Source organism: Pinus tabuliformis, chromosome 3_1, assembly GCF_031772625.1.
Source record: "Pinus tabuliformis cultivar Carrire ecotype Pingquan chromosome 3_1, CPIR1, whole genome shotgun sequence".
Lineage (NCBI taxonomy): Eukaryota > Viridiplantae > Streptophyta > Pinopsida > Pinales > Pinaceae > Pinus > Pinus tabuliformis.
In genome coordinates, this window is record NC_142301.1 from 1,688,892 (window position 1) to 1,705,722 (window position 16,831).

Consider the following 16,831-nt stretch of genomic DNA (forward strand, 5'->3'; position numbering starts at 1 on the left):
CTTTGTAGATTTAGGAGTTTGCTTTGTTTGACGGTGAGGTTTGTGTGCGCCCATCTTAGTAGGCTGGTTTCTTTAGGACACGGTTCTTTCCATGGCCTGGAGGGCCGGTGGGGCCCTCTTTTCATTTGCTCTGTTCCACTTCATAGGTTCAATTGTGGCTTATTCCTGTTTAGCTTTGCTGTGTTGAAAGGCTAGTTTTTTGGGGCCGAGACTTTTGCCATAGCCCATTCTCGAGTCCTTTGGAGGGTCTCTCTCCTACGCCACCTTTGTGGGTGGTTTTTTGTAAATTTGTACATTATGAATGTTAAAGAAGGTCCTACTCTTGCTTCAACAAAAAAGAAATCAGTTGATTTTTACATCAGGCAGAAAGGGAACATAGACACCTGTATATTCCCACGCTTGTATAAGGACGTGATCAACGATCATTTTAACGTGGAAAAAATTAGTGAGTTGAATATATTGTATGTTGTGGGTTAGTGTCAAATAATACTAAATTTCATGGAGTGTTTCGTGATGGTTCACTATAGGACACCTGCCTAGCTGCTTTGCAAAGTAAATAATTTGAGAATTTTTCTTAATCAATTTAATCCACTCACATATTATTTTTTTTTACGGTGTAAAAGTTAATAAAGGTATTTAATTTTTTTAAAGCTGCGTAGGACTATATCTTCATAATGTCCAATATAAGGTGGAGAATTGAATCAATAACTTCACATTAAAGAATTCCTTAACAAACACTCAAATAACTATTTATCTAAGAGACCAAAGACTAAATATCTAAACTTTATTTATACATGTAAATTTTTTTACAATTAGCTAGTTAAAAAATTAAATGAAAAATAAAATCTACAACCTTTATATTTGCATTATATCAAATGCATTCAAAGGAATGATTTCCATGGAGACTTATTAGTCTTTCAATTCCATTGATATATTTTCAACAATCTCATCAATTTTAACCAACTCAATAACGATATATTATCTTTTCATCACATTCTATGCTTATTACATTTGGATTTGCCTTTTGAATATTAAAGGATTATATATATATATATATAGATTTGGATTTGTGTTGTGAACATAAAATGATGTTTTTATTATATAAATGTAATATTAATAACTTTTTAGATTTATTTTAATTCCAAATTTATTAAGAGTTAAAAAAAATCAATTTTTTTGAAATACAAATCTCTTTTAAAGTTAAAAAGAGATTTAATTCCTCTTAATACTTGGTAGATCTAAAATTAAGATAAATATAGACTGATTTTAGATTTAAAAAAAATACACCATATTATCCTAATGTGACTTACTTGAATTAACACAATAAATTAAATAGTAAATCATTTTAGAAAATAAAATTGACATAATAAAATCTTATTATATGGATAAGTGTTTTTATATCTTAAGGATAAAAATAATATTTAATTTTAGAGCTTTTGTTTTTAAATATTATTTATATTTTTAATATTTAATAAAATAATATTTTTATTTTATTTTATAATTTAATAAAAAATTATGATTAAATTTATTAAAATATTTGCCATTTATAAATAGAATTTTGTAAACCATTTAAATTATTATATTTATAAACCTTTTAACTTATATAAGTATATTCATTTCTGGGCAAGCTGGAAAGCCACATGGCCTTAAACCAAATACGAAAATAAAAAATATTTTTTCTATGGAAATGGATTTTTAAACCACATGGCCTTCAACCAAATATGGAAATAAAATATATTTTTTTCAATAGAAACGGATTTTTCGACGTGCCTGACATTTTCAACCTCACGTGGTCTCCATAATGTTGCAGATCTCGATTTTTGGTAGTTATTTGATTATTATTATTTTAATGGCATGGAGCCAGTTATCGTACAAGGTAACGCATGCGGGTTAGGTCAAAAAAACCTCTTAGTGTGCTCCAGAAAGTAAGAAACCTCGTAGTCGTGCTCAAGAAAGTTACAGCGTAGGGTCCGCCAAATCTGTCCAGATGGAAGAGGGGTCACCTGGTTCACCCTTTTAATGGTGCATCCATTGAGCGGAGCCAAACCTTTCTGATACAGCTACCATTTGCAGTTGGCGCTCGCACTGGTTTTACACTTACTGTAGCATTCATTGAGCTATAATAACAGTAAAGGAACTGGAGCTGACAGCGTCAATGGCGGGTAATAAGCACTTATTAGGCGCATGGCTCCTCCTGGGCGCCCTGGCGATGGTTCACCACGTGTCTGCAAAGGATCATGTCGTCGGTGGCGATTTAGGATGGAACACTGACGTTAACTACACGATGTGGGTTAACAAGCAGACCTTTGTTCTCTTTGACTGGATCTGTAAGTACCTTAAGTTTTCTTTTATTTTGCTTTTCCCTGGTTTCGAACCCCGGATCTCTTTACTTTTGTTTTGCTTTTCCCCGGCCTCTTTACTTCTTTTTTGTGTTTACCGGGTTTCGAACCCCGGACCTCTTTTCTTCTGTTGCGTGTTTCCCGAGTTTCGAACCTCTGTTTCTGCTTTCTCGCAGCGTTTAGGTACCAGAAGGAACAACATAATGTGGTTCAGGTAAATCAGTCGGGATACGATAACTGCACAACGGACAACGCAATCGGCAACTGGAGTAGCGGCAAGGATTTCCTTTTCCTCAACGAGTCGAAGCGCTACTATTACGTCGACGGCAGGGGCGGGTGCTACGGTGGGATGAAGCTCACTTTCCTTGTGCAGAATCCCGCGCCTCCCCCGCATCATTCGCTTGCTGAGAATGCTACGACCAAGAGCGGGGGTCTGGATCCTGGATGCGAGCTCCGGCCCGTTGGATTAACGGTTTCTGCGTTGCTTATGCTCGCGGGAGCGTTGTTTGGTTTCTGATGCGACTTCCCGGGTTTCGAACCTATGCATTGTGTGGTAAAAGATTTATCGATGATAGATCTATTCGAGGATGGTGCATTAGGGTTTATGTTCGGATCTGGGCGTGCTTTCTTATTCTTCTGTATGGCTGAAAATCTTTGTCAGGAGCTTCGGCCACCGCGTTTTTCTGATTTAAAAATGCAAAAGTTCGGAAAATGGCGGTCATTGTATATATTTTTTTCTGTTGTGGAAATCCTTCTTAGCAACGGATGAATGTATGGCATTAATTACTTAGGCTATTGGAATGGTTAGTCTCTTGGTTGAGTTTTTTTCAAATAGAAACGGTATGGATTTTTAAAAGTTTCCTCTTAAAACATAATTTGAAATTGAAAATCTATCGATTAAGTGGGTTATTGAGTAGAGAGGTTTATTTTATATACACATGATGTGTAACACAGATTGTTTGTTATTATTGAATTGAAAGCCTCATTTTATAACTTAGTAAGTTGGTTTATTCTATATACGCACAGTATGATGTGTAACACTGTTCGTTTGTAGGCTCTTATTTTATAACTTAGTAAGTTGGTTTATTCTAGATATGCACAGTATGATGTGTAACACTGTAGTTTGTCATGATGTGTAACACTGTAGTTTGTCATGATGTGTAACTCTGTTCGTTTGTCATGATGTGTAGCACAATGTGATGTGTAACACTGTTTGTCAGGCTCATTTTACAAACCCAGTAGGCTCATTTTATAACCGAGAATAATGTATGTGTAACACTGTGTCCATCTGTCTCAAAGTTAAAATTGTACTCATAAAATTTAAAAAAAAATAAAAAAATAAAAAAATAAAATAATTATATAAAACATTTAAATAATGTCGCTCATAAAAAAAATTGCACGTGAAGAAATTGGAGAAATTAGATACCTCTCGGCTCATGTTAGATAAGTATTTAAGATAGATCTATGCTCGTAATCAATAAATTGATATCATTGGGTAGATTTTTTTCTATTTGACATGTTTGACATGTTTGCTGGCTCCAACTTGTACACAACTTAATATTGATTTTTTTATTATCAATTCTTAAATTTTTCCTTGTACACAAAAAAATTATTCATTAAATAAGTCATTATACATAGTAGTGTCATTACCATGAGTGATATTTTTTATAACAAATGTGAGAGAGGATAGTAGTGTCATTACCATGAGTGATATTTTTTATAACAAATATGAGATAGAGGTGTTATTCTTATCCTATAATATTTTTAAAAATATCAATAATAAAAAGTATATTTCATTGTCTACCATAAATAAAATATGTTAATGTGCATCTAGAGTAAAATAATTTTTTATCAACATTATATTTATAATAATAAGTATAATTATTTAATTTTAGAGTCACAACCAAGTTAATTATCAAATTGGACACAACTATTTGATTGTTACCATTATGCCCACTCAAGTTGTCATTAAAGCTAGAGGAATTACACATCTTCATATTGGGATATAAAAATCACTTATTGACAAAATTACAAATTGAATGTAGAAATTCAGTATTCCATCAATAAGTGCTTTCTACATCGAATATAAAATAAATACATATTTTTATAGAATTTACTAATAAAATTTACAATAATAATAATAATAAATTATTATTTGTCATTAAAGCTAGAAGAATTACACATCTTCATATTGGGATATAAAAATCACTTATTGACAAAATTAGAAATTGAAAGTAGAAATTCAGTGTTCCATCAATAAGTGCTTTCTATATCCGAATATAAAATGCAATGAGTGCTTAGTGGACTATTCAAAAATTATGAGAAATTAGTCAGTTACTACTACCTCTCATGGAAATGGTCATAGATGAATGACTTAGTTAAGGCAGTTGAATCCCAAAAATTGATATCTAAAATAATAATAATAATAAATTATTAGCCAGGGATGTACCCTACCCAATTTGGGAGGTCACGTGGTCAAATTTTCTAAATACCTTGGGGTTAAGGTCACGGGTCAAATTCGCTTGACACCTTGGGGTTAGGTCTAGCTAGATAAACCAAGCGGTAGATCCTTTAGGTGGATCTGCCCATGAACCACAGGTGAAAATAATAATAAATTATTTCAATTTCATCATAAATAAATTATTAAAATATCCACTAAGTAAAATATTAAAATATTAAAATTTCCTTTTAATACACCATAAATTTAAAATTAAAATAATTTATAATAATAAATATTACAATTTATCTTGAACTTCTAATCCCTAAAACCCCAACACACAGTAAATACAATGTTACTTTCCTAATCCCCAATCCATATACATATTGGTCTCAATCTGTATTTTGCAAATACAACACTTTTTCTACTAGTTGTCTTTAGTGCGACTTTTTGGAGGCTTTTCCGGTGGGTTTTTTCAGTTTAATTTCTCTAAAATTTGGCATGATTTTAGAGATATCACAAGTTTGATAGGTAACTCTTGCACAACGCAAGTGCCCTAGGTTTTTAGGGTGCTGAATCCATATATACAATGAAAAAACTAGTTTAAATAACACAAATCAAGATTTCACCCCAAACTAGGGAGAAACCAAATAAAAACTAATCTAGCAATTGCAAGAAATGTTGCAAACGAAAGGTCGTAAGACATAAATTCGAGAGGAATGGTAACATATAACTGTAATTATAATTCTATAAATTTATTACAAGAATATTTTATTAATTGTAATCATAAGGAAAGTGAAAATCATTTACTATATATAGTGATTGTTGTAATTTTTTTTTTCTGAATTTCATCATACACCCAATATGGAAATTATGATTCCAATCATATGATTTTACATTTATACCCTTCTTCCATAGACAATTCCATCCAAGATGGAAATGAGATTGTTTGATATTTTGGAAAATGAAAATCATTAATTTTATTATATATAGTGATTGTTGCACATTTTCTGAATTTCATTATAAATGCCAATCAATAAATTTATTGCAAGAATATTCTATTAATTGTTATCATAATTTTATAAATTTATTGCATAAATATTCTATTTATTAAGAATAGTTGCATATAAAAAATCATTGAAGATAAAACTTAGTAAACAAAATTCCATTCAAAGCTAGAAAATAACGAGAAATCACTTACATTTTGCCAAATTGAGAGATTCTATAAGATTCCAACATAGACGGTCTCTTAATCTTTAAAGTTGGTCTTTTATTGTGTACATAAAATATTGTTTGATTTTAATGGTTAGAACAATATAATCATAATTATATAAATTTATATGCCAAATTGAGAGATTCTATAAGATTCCAACATAGATTGTTTCTTAATATTTAAAGTTGGTCTTTTATGGTGTACATAAAATATTGTTTTGGATTTTAATGGTTAGAACAATATAATCATAATTATATAAATTTATTGCAAGAATATTCTATTAATTGTAATCATAATTTTATTAATTTATTGCATAAATATTCTATTCATTACTATAGAGTAATCTTCTATTAATTGTAATCGTAATTTTATAAATTTATTGCATAAACATTCTATTCATTATTATAGAGTAATTTGGGATGTTTGATGTTTTGGAAAGTGAAAATCATTTACTATAAATAGTGATTGTTGTATTTTTTTTTTTTTAAATTTCATTATAAATGCCAATCAATCAAGAGATAGTTACACCCAATATGGAAATGAAGATTTCAATCATATGATTTTACATTTATACCTTTCTTCCACATAGATAATTGCAATCATTTACTATATATATAGTGATTGTTGTACATTTTTCTGAATTTCATTATAAAAGCTAATCAATCAAGATATATTAATTCATATTTTGGAAAATGAAAATCATTAATTTTATTGTATACATCTTTGAGTTCAAAAGATGGATATTTTGGATTCAACTCGATCTTCTTATAATCTATCCAAAATCGTTCAATGGAAGTCACTATGATCCTGGGGAAAAATGTAAACAGTGTAAATGGATTTGAATGAAACCCAAGAGTTACATCAATTGCAAGAAATTCTGAATCCCAAAGTTGGTCATATTCAAATAGGGTGTGGATAAATTCCAACCATTCGCCTAGGCAAATACTTACTTCAAACATAAGTGTTACTCGTGCTAATACATATGGATGTTTAACCAAAAGACCAAATTATGATCTTCTCATCAATAATTACTAAGGATAGAGATCTGTGCTATAATGTAAATGGATTTGAATGAAACCCAAGAGAGCTACATCAATTGCAAGAAATTCTGAATCCCAAAGTTGGGCATATTCAAATAGGGTGTGGATAAATTCCAACCATTCAAGTGTTACCTGTGCAAATACATATGGATGTTTAACCAAAAGACCAAATTAGGATATTCTGGTCAATAATTACCAAGGATAGAGATCTTTGCTATCTATGCATTGCATTCTTTGGCAATTACCCTAAATAATTGCAAACACAAGTGTTACATATGGATGTTTAGCCAAAAGGCCAAATTAAGATTTTCTGATCAATAATTACTAAGGATAGAGATCTCAACTACCCTAAATAACCAAAATTCTACTTACACCCTTTGACAACATTTAGTGACACTTTCATTGTCATCATGGAAAGTGTTTAGTTTGCTAATTTAATATATCTCTAAAGTGCTCTATTATTTAAAATGGGCATCTAATAGGGCATCAAAATAATTTGTGGGCATCAAAATAATTTGTTTGTGATTGAAAGTGAAAATATTTATGGTTAAAATTGCTAGGAAATTATTCAGTGCTCTCAAATTTTCATGGCAATGTTTTGGTTTGAATTAAAAATCAAATTTGTTAAATTCAAATGACAATTGATCTATGGAACCTTAAAAAATACAATTATTAAGAACAACAACGAAAAAAAATGGTGTGAGTGCCATTGCATCTGATCCCTGGAGACCAGATTTTGTTTGGGCAGTAGTTGTGTGAAATTCCAATGTAGTACGTGATGTTAGATGAAATTAAGTAAAAAAAAACATCTTCCTTTAATTGAATAAGAACCCTTACCATCTGCATAATTAGATTAGTCGTTAGGTTTAAGGTTTTGTCATCTGCATAACTAGCAATTGCCCTAAAAAGTGCAAAGAAAGGCCGATAGAAATGTTAAATTGAAAGAATTGTATTTTGGTTTAAAATACTAAATATTATTAGGTGACGTAAAATCTGTGCACATATGTCAAGCAGGACTATACCCAGAGGTCGAGTAGGAAACCATGCCAGATATCTCAACGAGAATGAAAGTGTTGACAACAGTGGCTTGCTTATAATGCGTCTAGGCTCTCCCATTGATTTGTGAACATTCCATCTTACTTGCAATAGTGCATTGTATCGCTCTTATACTTGTCATTTGAATTACTTGCTCATTGACCTTTGATATTGTTCTATCTTTTTGAGCTCAGGTAAGACGTGAAGGTACGGAACCTTCCTCGACCAGAAGGAACAAATCACAAAATTGAAGGGAAAAATAAACTGCCGATGATATGTTGCAAGAATCCATGCAAATTATGAGAATAGTTAATGTTCATTGAAATTTATTTACATCACAAAGAGTATTAAGTAAATTTTGAATACATAGTTTAATTATTATATATATAAAAGCCCTGAACATAATTTCAGGAAATAGCATACAGAATCCATCCCTAGACAATAAACCACAGAAACTGTAAAAAGCATAGTACCACGAAATTAACTTATTGTTTGCACCTACATATGACCTTGTACGCACACGCAAAAACACCTATTTGGATTCCTCTGCATTCGCCTTAATGTGATACGCTGCTGTGGGAAAATCCTCGTCCAGAAATATATCCCAATGCCCATCCCATCTGATGAAAAACTCAGTATCCGTGAAATACTAACACCCTGTGCACATCAGGCGCAGGAGTATAGAGATATCCCCGGGGTCCAAATCGAAGCACTGCTTCTTAGTGAAACATTCTTGTGTTCCTTTGGTGAAAACATTCTTCTTGCATGGTGGCTTAGAGGAGGAGATAGATTATATGATAGTAATAGAACACTATGTTGAAAAAGACAGAGTCATTGGTTTGCAAATTAAGAAATCTCTCTATGGTCTTGAATAGTGACCAAGAATCTATTACCAAAAGTTTGATCCTTTTATGTCAATTTTGGGATTATAACAGTTTAGTTAATAACAATATACAAAATTAAACAGAAACTATTAGATCCAGAATCTACCTTGCAGGCTGTAGGGTCTTACAGTGATGTGACTGCAGTCATCACTGCAGTGGAGGCTGAGCTTCATCTGATGACTTTGATTTATGGCTTTCTCCCTCAGGTTGTTGGAGTCCCATAGCACATTATGTAAAGAGTTCCTTTCAATCCATTCGCAAATATCAGCTATTTCAACCAGTTTAGGCCTTATGCTTGATAGACTATTTACTAGAATCTAATCCAGGTTATAAAATCTATGTTTCAATTTACTTGGCTTGCTTGAAGTTCCTATGCACCAGGTTATAAAATCTATGTTTCAATTTACCTGGCTTGCTTGAAGTTCCTCTGCACCAAGTTATAAAATCTATGTTTCAATTTACCTGTCGCATTTTAAATTCTTTCACGTTGACCTGCAAAGCTGCTTGGATTAGAAGTTCTACCTCCTCTTCGAGAAATCCATGAATTTGTTGAACCAGTGTCTTGTATCAAAAGAATTGGGGACAAATCTCTGATCCCTTATTGAAAATGGTCAACAAGGCTAATATCCACAGATAGGTGTTTGCAATATAGAACGTTGATTATCTTTGGTCTGCCTGTATATTCATTGAGCTTATTTCTGGGTTATGTCCTTCATCATAGCCCCTGATTTATCATTCTTTCGAGATTGATCCACTTGAGTTGTACATAATGGGCAATCTCTATTGTTCTCCGAGTCTTCATTTGTCATAAAATGATCACTACCTCCATTCCTATTCCAAATATTTGAGATCATAGGCCATGATCTTTTATAATGGCCTCAATATTCAAAAACTTGATTGCCTTTTGTAGTTGATACTGCCTTGTTTGCCAGCGAATTAACTACTTGATTGACAGATCTTCTGTTGTGGTTGAAGCATATTGCTTCAAGGTTTCCCAAGCCCTCTATTATCCATTCGATCTTGTTCCACAATTCTCATGAAGGATCATTATTCTTTTTGTTTAAGTTGTTGATCCAAATCTTTTACACTATGGCAAGCGAGAAGCTCTATACCATGGTTGGGGGAGATGTTCATTACTTTTGTGTGTAACACCTAAGAAAGGCTAGCTGGCATACAAAAGGTTGACTTTATATGTAAAATAGTGCTGAGAGGTTAAGATCTAAGGTTAAGATGGATCTATGGTAGTGCAATCCCCTTGATTTTAACTTGATTGTAAAATCATGTATGGAAAGTAGAATTCTCTCCATTCTACTAGGCCATTCTTGTCCTCTAAGGCTATTACATTTCCCGTCTTTTAACCTAATGTAGGACCTAAATAATTCTGATGGAAATTTTGTGTGAGATATACTTGAGTACTCTTCTATGAGACTTGGCTGGTTAAAGCTACCTAAAAAATTCACGAACTTACTAATTTTTCCTCCTTGATTTCAACTTGATTGTAAACCAATGCAGGGAAAGTATATTTTCCTCTTCAAAAACTCCCTGCGACTTCTAGGCTAGGCTTGTCGTTTGATGCTCCATCAAAATATAAGATTGCTGTTACATTCTCAGTTTTTGTGGCCTACTGTAGGACTTATTTAATTGTGATGAAATTTTGTGTGATATAATTTAGTACTGTTCTATGAGACTTTTCTGATTAAAGCTGCCAAAAAAATCCAAGCAGTTTGCCTTTTCCTTCTATCTATTTTAATTTGTATTTAAATCCTCTAATCTAATCTAATTGGAAGGCCAAATTACATCTTCGAAAACCTCTAAAATAATGGGGGGTTATTCTATGGAATAGTTCGATACGATGTTAGAAAAAGGGCAATCTTGAGTGGATATGCTAGCTTTCATTGCTTATGTACGAAGGAGGATTTAGTGTGCATGCCCTGTCCCCATCTTGAATCTTGATGTGCATGATTGTTGATTTCTAATGTAATATATGTGGCAGTCTTAAAAATGGGCAAACTTTCTTTCTTGCAATGATTAGCAATTCTTTGAAATTGACTTAAAATTTAAGCTATTCGATTTAATCTGCAGATCCGTCATTGAAGTACGAAATGGCCTAACATTTATGGACTTGATTGTAAAGCAAATAGAGCTAAAGTGTCAATCTATTCGAACGTGCTACAGAGGTGGCACTTCTACCAATTATATACATTCTGTCTGCAACAAGCCTTCGTTGATGCAGAGTTCTGTAATCTGGACTGAGAGGAAAGGGTGGCAAGCAGACTCTGGTTATCAGTCTCATACTATTATAGTTCACTTGTCAGTCTACCTTGCTTTATGCAATACACACACACCTGTGAGTTAATTTTTAGTGTAACTGCTTCTAGAGTCCTACGCAGTTTGCCTACCACCTTATTGCAAACTTGTTTTTCTGTTATTAAAATTCTATCTTCGGAGGAATTTTCATAGCCCAAAAGTTGCACTTGGCAATTAGCCTTGGGTTCATTGCTGCACACTTATATCAAAAGTTGCACTTGGCAATTAGCATTGGGGTTCATTGCTGCACACTTATAACACGAGCTCATTCTAGCAATTTTATACGGGATACATTCCTACCAGCAGCAGAAACATATTCCCTATACACTCTAGTTTTATGCTGTATTATTTCTCAGTACTTCTTGGTCATATTAAATCTAAGCGGTATCAAAATTCTATGTTAGTAGATTGATCTCAAGCTGCAACGGATGACAAGGAGCATTAACAGATGCTTGGAAACTAACAGAAAAACCAAATGAAACGCAGTGTTGATGGATACTGTTAACATTCTATAATTAACCTCTTCCACTTACCATATTAAAGAAGAAGCTTCGCTGAATGTAATGGTTTGTGAATATTGTCGTTGATATCTAGAAAAGAGAAAAAATTGTGTTTAACTGATATTATAATTAGTATTACAGAATGGGCTAGTTTTATATTTCTAAAAAGAAACCCAAAACTCTCATTATCGTATTTTGTAGAAGATGAATTGGTAAGGGGAGATCTGGATTATTCCAAAGGATAAATGATGATACAAAAGGCTCAAAAAAACCTTATGGTTACTGGTATGTCCTTTTGAACACCATTAGTGGACTATTGATGATGTGATAACAGATGTTAAATTTTTTTAGATAAGTCATATATTGGGTATTCATGAGGTGTAGATTAGTTAATTTGTGTGGGGTTTAGTCTTGTCTGTCACCAGTTCAAATTTTATGGGGAGGGGTTGAGGGTGTGAGCCAACTGTGGGGATAAAAACTGTCTCATGTGGTGGGGATAAAAACTGTCTCATGTGGTGTCCGGGTCTGACTGAATATTGCACAATCTCGGTGACAGCTTCTGGCAGGTGGGCAGATCCTTGTTCCATATGACAGGGTGGTTGACGCTGGCCTAGGCTCAGCCTAGTTGGAAGGAACAAAAAAAAATAGCTGGCCTAGGCTCCCTGATGTTGGATGGAATTCCCATCCGAAACGTTAGACGGATCACATATATTAAACATTGCCCTTCCAGAAATCTACAACAACAAGAAAGAAAAAAGTCATATGTTGTGTCATGCTCGTAGTTTTGTGTTAAATTATCCCGTTCTTGGAGACTCGTGATATTTATAGTTTGAATATTTCATCATGCACCATGGAAACATTAAATAGAACCCAAGAGTACATTTCAGCCATATTGGGTTCATGGATCAAACCCAATTTTATGGTGCTTCTTAGGCCTTTGGATCCACGAGACTAACAGAGTTCCTTGGAAGATGTGACTTATGCATTACATCGTAGGGAGTGCAACAAAAGCAGAGTATTGAAAAGATGAACAGCCAAGTGCTTGCAGCAAACGTAATTTCCTCTTGAATTTAACCTCCAACTTACAGTCAGCCTGTTTTGCTCCAATTTTTCCTATTAAATATGGGTATACGAAGCTGGTTTGTGGTAAGAATAAGGTTAGCTTAATATAAGTTAAATTTGCATGCACAATTAACAGCTGCAGCCTGCATTAACCTCTGTCAGATGAAAAAGCATTTTATTGAACGTCAGAAGGTCAACAGGCTGTGAGCAAACATTCCTAGATCTTATAAAGAGACAATCGTCAATTTACCTAAGATGAAGGGGGTGTTCTACATGCACCACAGTTTGAGCATTGTGTCATACCTCGAATTTTAAAAATAAAAATAGACCACACATTATGCTCGCCAATTTATATCTGTAATTTCTTTCATTAATATTGTGTGCTAATGGTTTAAAAAAGTAATGCAGTGCTCACGAATAAATGGTGGTTGCGAGCAGTAAACGACATGGCTTCAAGATTCTAAAATCCAACTGGCAACCCATCAAAAATTGTAACTCTGGATATGCTACTTCACAACCCCTAGGTGCCTATCAAAACCAGGTTTAGATGGGTTTGTACTAATTTATTCATTCTTGTTTAGGTTTGGGTTCTGATTTGTGGAATGTCCAATGTCATTGTTTTTCAACCAAATGACTTCAAGAACTTCCCTTAAACCAGGGACCTGACCCACCTTTCTTATTTGAAAATAAAGGCTAATTTTCATTCTGCATTTACCATTCCTGGAGCATTCGAATACTTGGACAATTGTGGTAGGGCCATCTGAAGAACACGTCCAGCTTGTAACTGAATTTCAGTTGCACTGCAAAAAGCTTTTAAACCTCTTCTCCTATTTGGGCGATTAGATAGCTGCAGGGTCAGGCACAACAACTTCTGCTATCGTTATCATCCCAGCACACATGTCCAGACTGCCAGAGTAACAGAAACACAATTTTCTCATTTAAAAAGAAAAGTTTAGCCCTTAAACCAGGGACCTGACCCACCTTTCTTATTTGAAAATAAAGGCTAATTTTCATTCTGCATTTACCATTCCTCGAGAATTCGAATACTTGGACAATTGTGGCAGGGCCATCTGAAGAACCCGTCCAGCGTGTAACTGAATTTCAGCTGCACTGCAAAAAGCTTTTAAACCCCTTCTCCTATTTGGGCGATTAGATAGCTGCAGGGTCAGGCACAGTAACTTCTGTTATCGTCATCATCACAGCACACATGTCCAGACTGCCAGAGTAACAGAAACACAATTTTATCATTTAAAAAGAAAAGTTTAGCCCTTAAACCAGGGACCTGACCCACCTTTCTTATTTGAAAATAAAGGCTAATTTTCATTCTGCATTTACCATTCCTCGAGCATTCGAATACTTGGACGATTGTGGCAGGGCCATCTGAAGAACACGTCCAGCTTGTAAGTGAATTTCAGCTGCACTGCAAAAAGCTTTTAAACCCCTTCTCCTATTTGGGCGCTTAGATAGCTGCAGGGTCAGGCACAGTAACTTCTGCTATCGTTATCATCCCAGCACACATGTCCAGACTACCAGAGTAACAGAAACACAATTTTCTCATTTAAAAAGAAAAGTTTAGCAATGTTTTGACACAGATGTTTCCAATATAACTAAACCACTTACAGATTCCATGTTAAAATCAACATTTAGAAGGCCAAAGTTGTATAGGTATAAAGGAACTCTTCCTATGTACCAGAGTAGAGCAGTTATGTCGCCATTACTACTGGAGCTTATGAATGCTTAAGCCTCCGAAGAAAACGTCACGAATTTCTCAAACTACAACTAAAAATTAAGTAGCTGGCAGAACCGCCTTTCGCCTTCATGAATATTCATGAATACACGAGGAGTATCACTGCTCGCTTTCAGAACTCTGCGGAACATAACTTGATTAAGGAAAAGAGATAATAAAGTTGAGTGGGTTAAGGTGGAAAAGAGAAGGTCTCTTGTATTTAGGTTAGGTGTGGGAGGAAGGAAACCGCTCACTAAAACCATTTACAAATTTTCCATTATCATAATTTAATTATTTACTATTTACGTTTATACACAATCATCATACACGCTTATGATTTTGTTCATAACCAATCAACTAACATAGGACACTTTTGGTCAAAAAGGCAGTCAAATAAATAAATAAAACCTCTATTTTATAACTAAGAAATTTATTTTATTCACCCTTTTGTATTTATCAAAAGAATGGAAGCGGAAAAAACGCCCACATTCTTACCCGTGCATCTGAATCATAACGAATCAACTTACTCACATTTCCATGACGCTTTTTCGGTAAAAGTAGTTCGTGCTAACGGCGTTAAGTGGTCTCCGTTAGTACTAACGTCGTTTACTGCACGCCCACAGAAAACCGGCATGGTAAGTAACCGATAATGTGTCAATGTCGGTCACGTCCATACCGTGCAGATTAAACCACGCAAGCGTAAAGAACCTGCAACTCAGACCCTTTAATAAATAAAGTACGAGTTTTTAGGCCGATACCAGGTGTCACTCTGAGAAACAAAGGGACGACGAAAGTCCCTTTCATAGGAAGGCCTATCGGCCTAATTAGATTAGTCGTTAGGTTTAAGGTTTTGTCAGAGTGGAAAAGAAAAATAGGATATGAAAATTAAAAAACCCTTACTATTTACATAATTAGATTAGTCGTTAGGTTTAAGGTTTTGTCAGAGTGGAAAAGAAAAATAGGATATGAAAACCACTATACCGTTAAAAAATAATACATTCTGTTAATAATTAATAATTTTTTCATGGTATAGTGATTTTCATATCCCATTACAGAACCACCCTACCGTTAAAAAAAATACATTCTGTTAATAATTAATAATTTTCTCCATGGTATAGTGATTTTCATATCCCATTTCAGTCTTCCTTCTCTTGTTCTAGCATGGCCTGTGCTTCTCCGGAATGATCTCTCAGAGAATACCTTTTTCCGCCACTTCATTATGTCTCCATGTTCCTCTATGAACCGTTCACTCTTTACCACTGGTTGTACATTATGTCCAAAAAATTCAAAGTTTTCTTTTCTGTTTTTTATTTGCATTTTTAAAATTTATAAATTATATGGTTGATTTGTCCAAAGTAACACTGTCCCAACCAATTTGATTATGACGGTATATTTTAATTGGGCTGGTGAACTATTATGGAGAAAATGATATCCAGCGTTTTTGGGACGGTGCGCTAATAGCCTCCAGACCCGGGATCGTCCCACCGTTTCATGTTCCACTGCTGTTATTGTAATCTTCGGTCAATATATATATTGTAAATATTGAATTCCGTGGTTTATATAACGCTTCTTCAGATGTTCTTACCCGCTCATTTAAAAAAATGTGGAGAATGCCTATAGTTTAAAAGTCGTTTTTTTTTAATGGAAAACAATGGTTTATAAAATTGGCTCTAAATTTGGAAATACAAGTTATTGGATATTTTTTTAGAGTGTTAATCTAATTTTTTTTGATCGGTTAGGCTTCTCATATTTATGATTTTGAAATATTTCCTAAACTGATTTTCAGGACACAGATCAGGTATTTGATCTAGCTTGATGGTAGATCTCTAAAATATTTACTTGAAATCAAAATCTACAATCAAATAAATACACCAATGTCTGGAATCTCAGGTCTATGAAAATTGTTTTCTTCTCCTTATTGCAGGCAGGCTATGGTGCAGAGTGCATCATTTCCATAAAAGCTACTTTTCAGGCGATTCCATAAAAGCTACTTGGAACGTGACTATCTGCTGTTACCCTGCATCCATCGACTATAAATAAATGTGAACAAAAAATTGGTTAAAGAGTTTATGAATTTTCTCATTCATCTATTTTGAAATCTAATAACCCAATTGGATCTACTCACAGACACAGCAGTCAGGTTTGCAAAGGTCGGATATACAGTATTAGGTATAGATTACTAAGGACATGCAACAAATCGAACTGAACACGTTGTTACATTTAAAAAAACGACTTTTTTTCTTTGAGTACGAAAAAAAACATAATTTTATATTAAATATCAGATATTG

The 16,831-nt window shown here is 33.7% G+C and overlaps 1 protein-coding gene and 1 long non-coding RNA gene across 3 annotated transcripts; one reads left to right on the forward strand and one right to left on the reverse strand.

Annotated features, from left to right (window-relative positions):
• Positions 1-1,899: 1,899 nt before the first annotated feature.
• Positions 1,900-3,195, forward strand: LOC149185479 (early nodulin-like protein 19). The gene is made up of 2 exons (XM_089412416.1): positions 1,900-2,327; positions 2,516-3,195. The coding sequence occupies exons 1-2, from the start codon at positions 2,156-2,158 to the stop codon at positions 2,854-2,856; spliced, it is 513 nt and encodes a 170-aa protein (XP_089268542.1). The 5' UTR covers positions 1,900-2,155; the 3' UTR covers positions 2,857-3,195.
• Positions 3,196-13,299: 10,104 nt separating this feature from the next.
• On the reverse strand, positions 13,300-14,718 carry LOC149185480 (uncharacterized). Of its 2 annotated transcripts, none has more exons than XR_016256034.1 (4): positions 14,508-14,718; positions 14,109-14,343; positions 13,843-13,974; positions 13,300-13,723 (listed from the first exon to the last, which is right to left on the reverse strand). It is a non-coding gene; the product is annotated as an uncharacterized LOC149185480 (long non-coding RNA). The 2 variants fall into 2 exon arrangements; XR_016256035.1 differs by having other exon boundaries at positions 14,109-14,284; positions 14,438-14,718.
• Between the last annotated feature and the right edge of the window lie 2,113 nt (positions 14,719-16,831).

What these genes read in the sequence shown, in the direction of transcription:
- LOC149185479 (XM_089412416.1), top strand. Translation starts at nt 2,156, where the DNA reads ATGGCGGGTAATAAGCACTTATTAGGCGCATGGCTCCTCCTGGGCGCC. An exon ending in TGTTCTCTTTGACTGGATCT is followed by an intron (nt 2,328 to 2,515) that starts GTAAGTACCTTA and finishes GCTTTCTCGCAG; the next exon opens with CGTTTAGGTACCAGAAGGAA.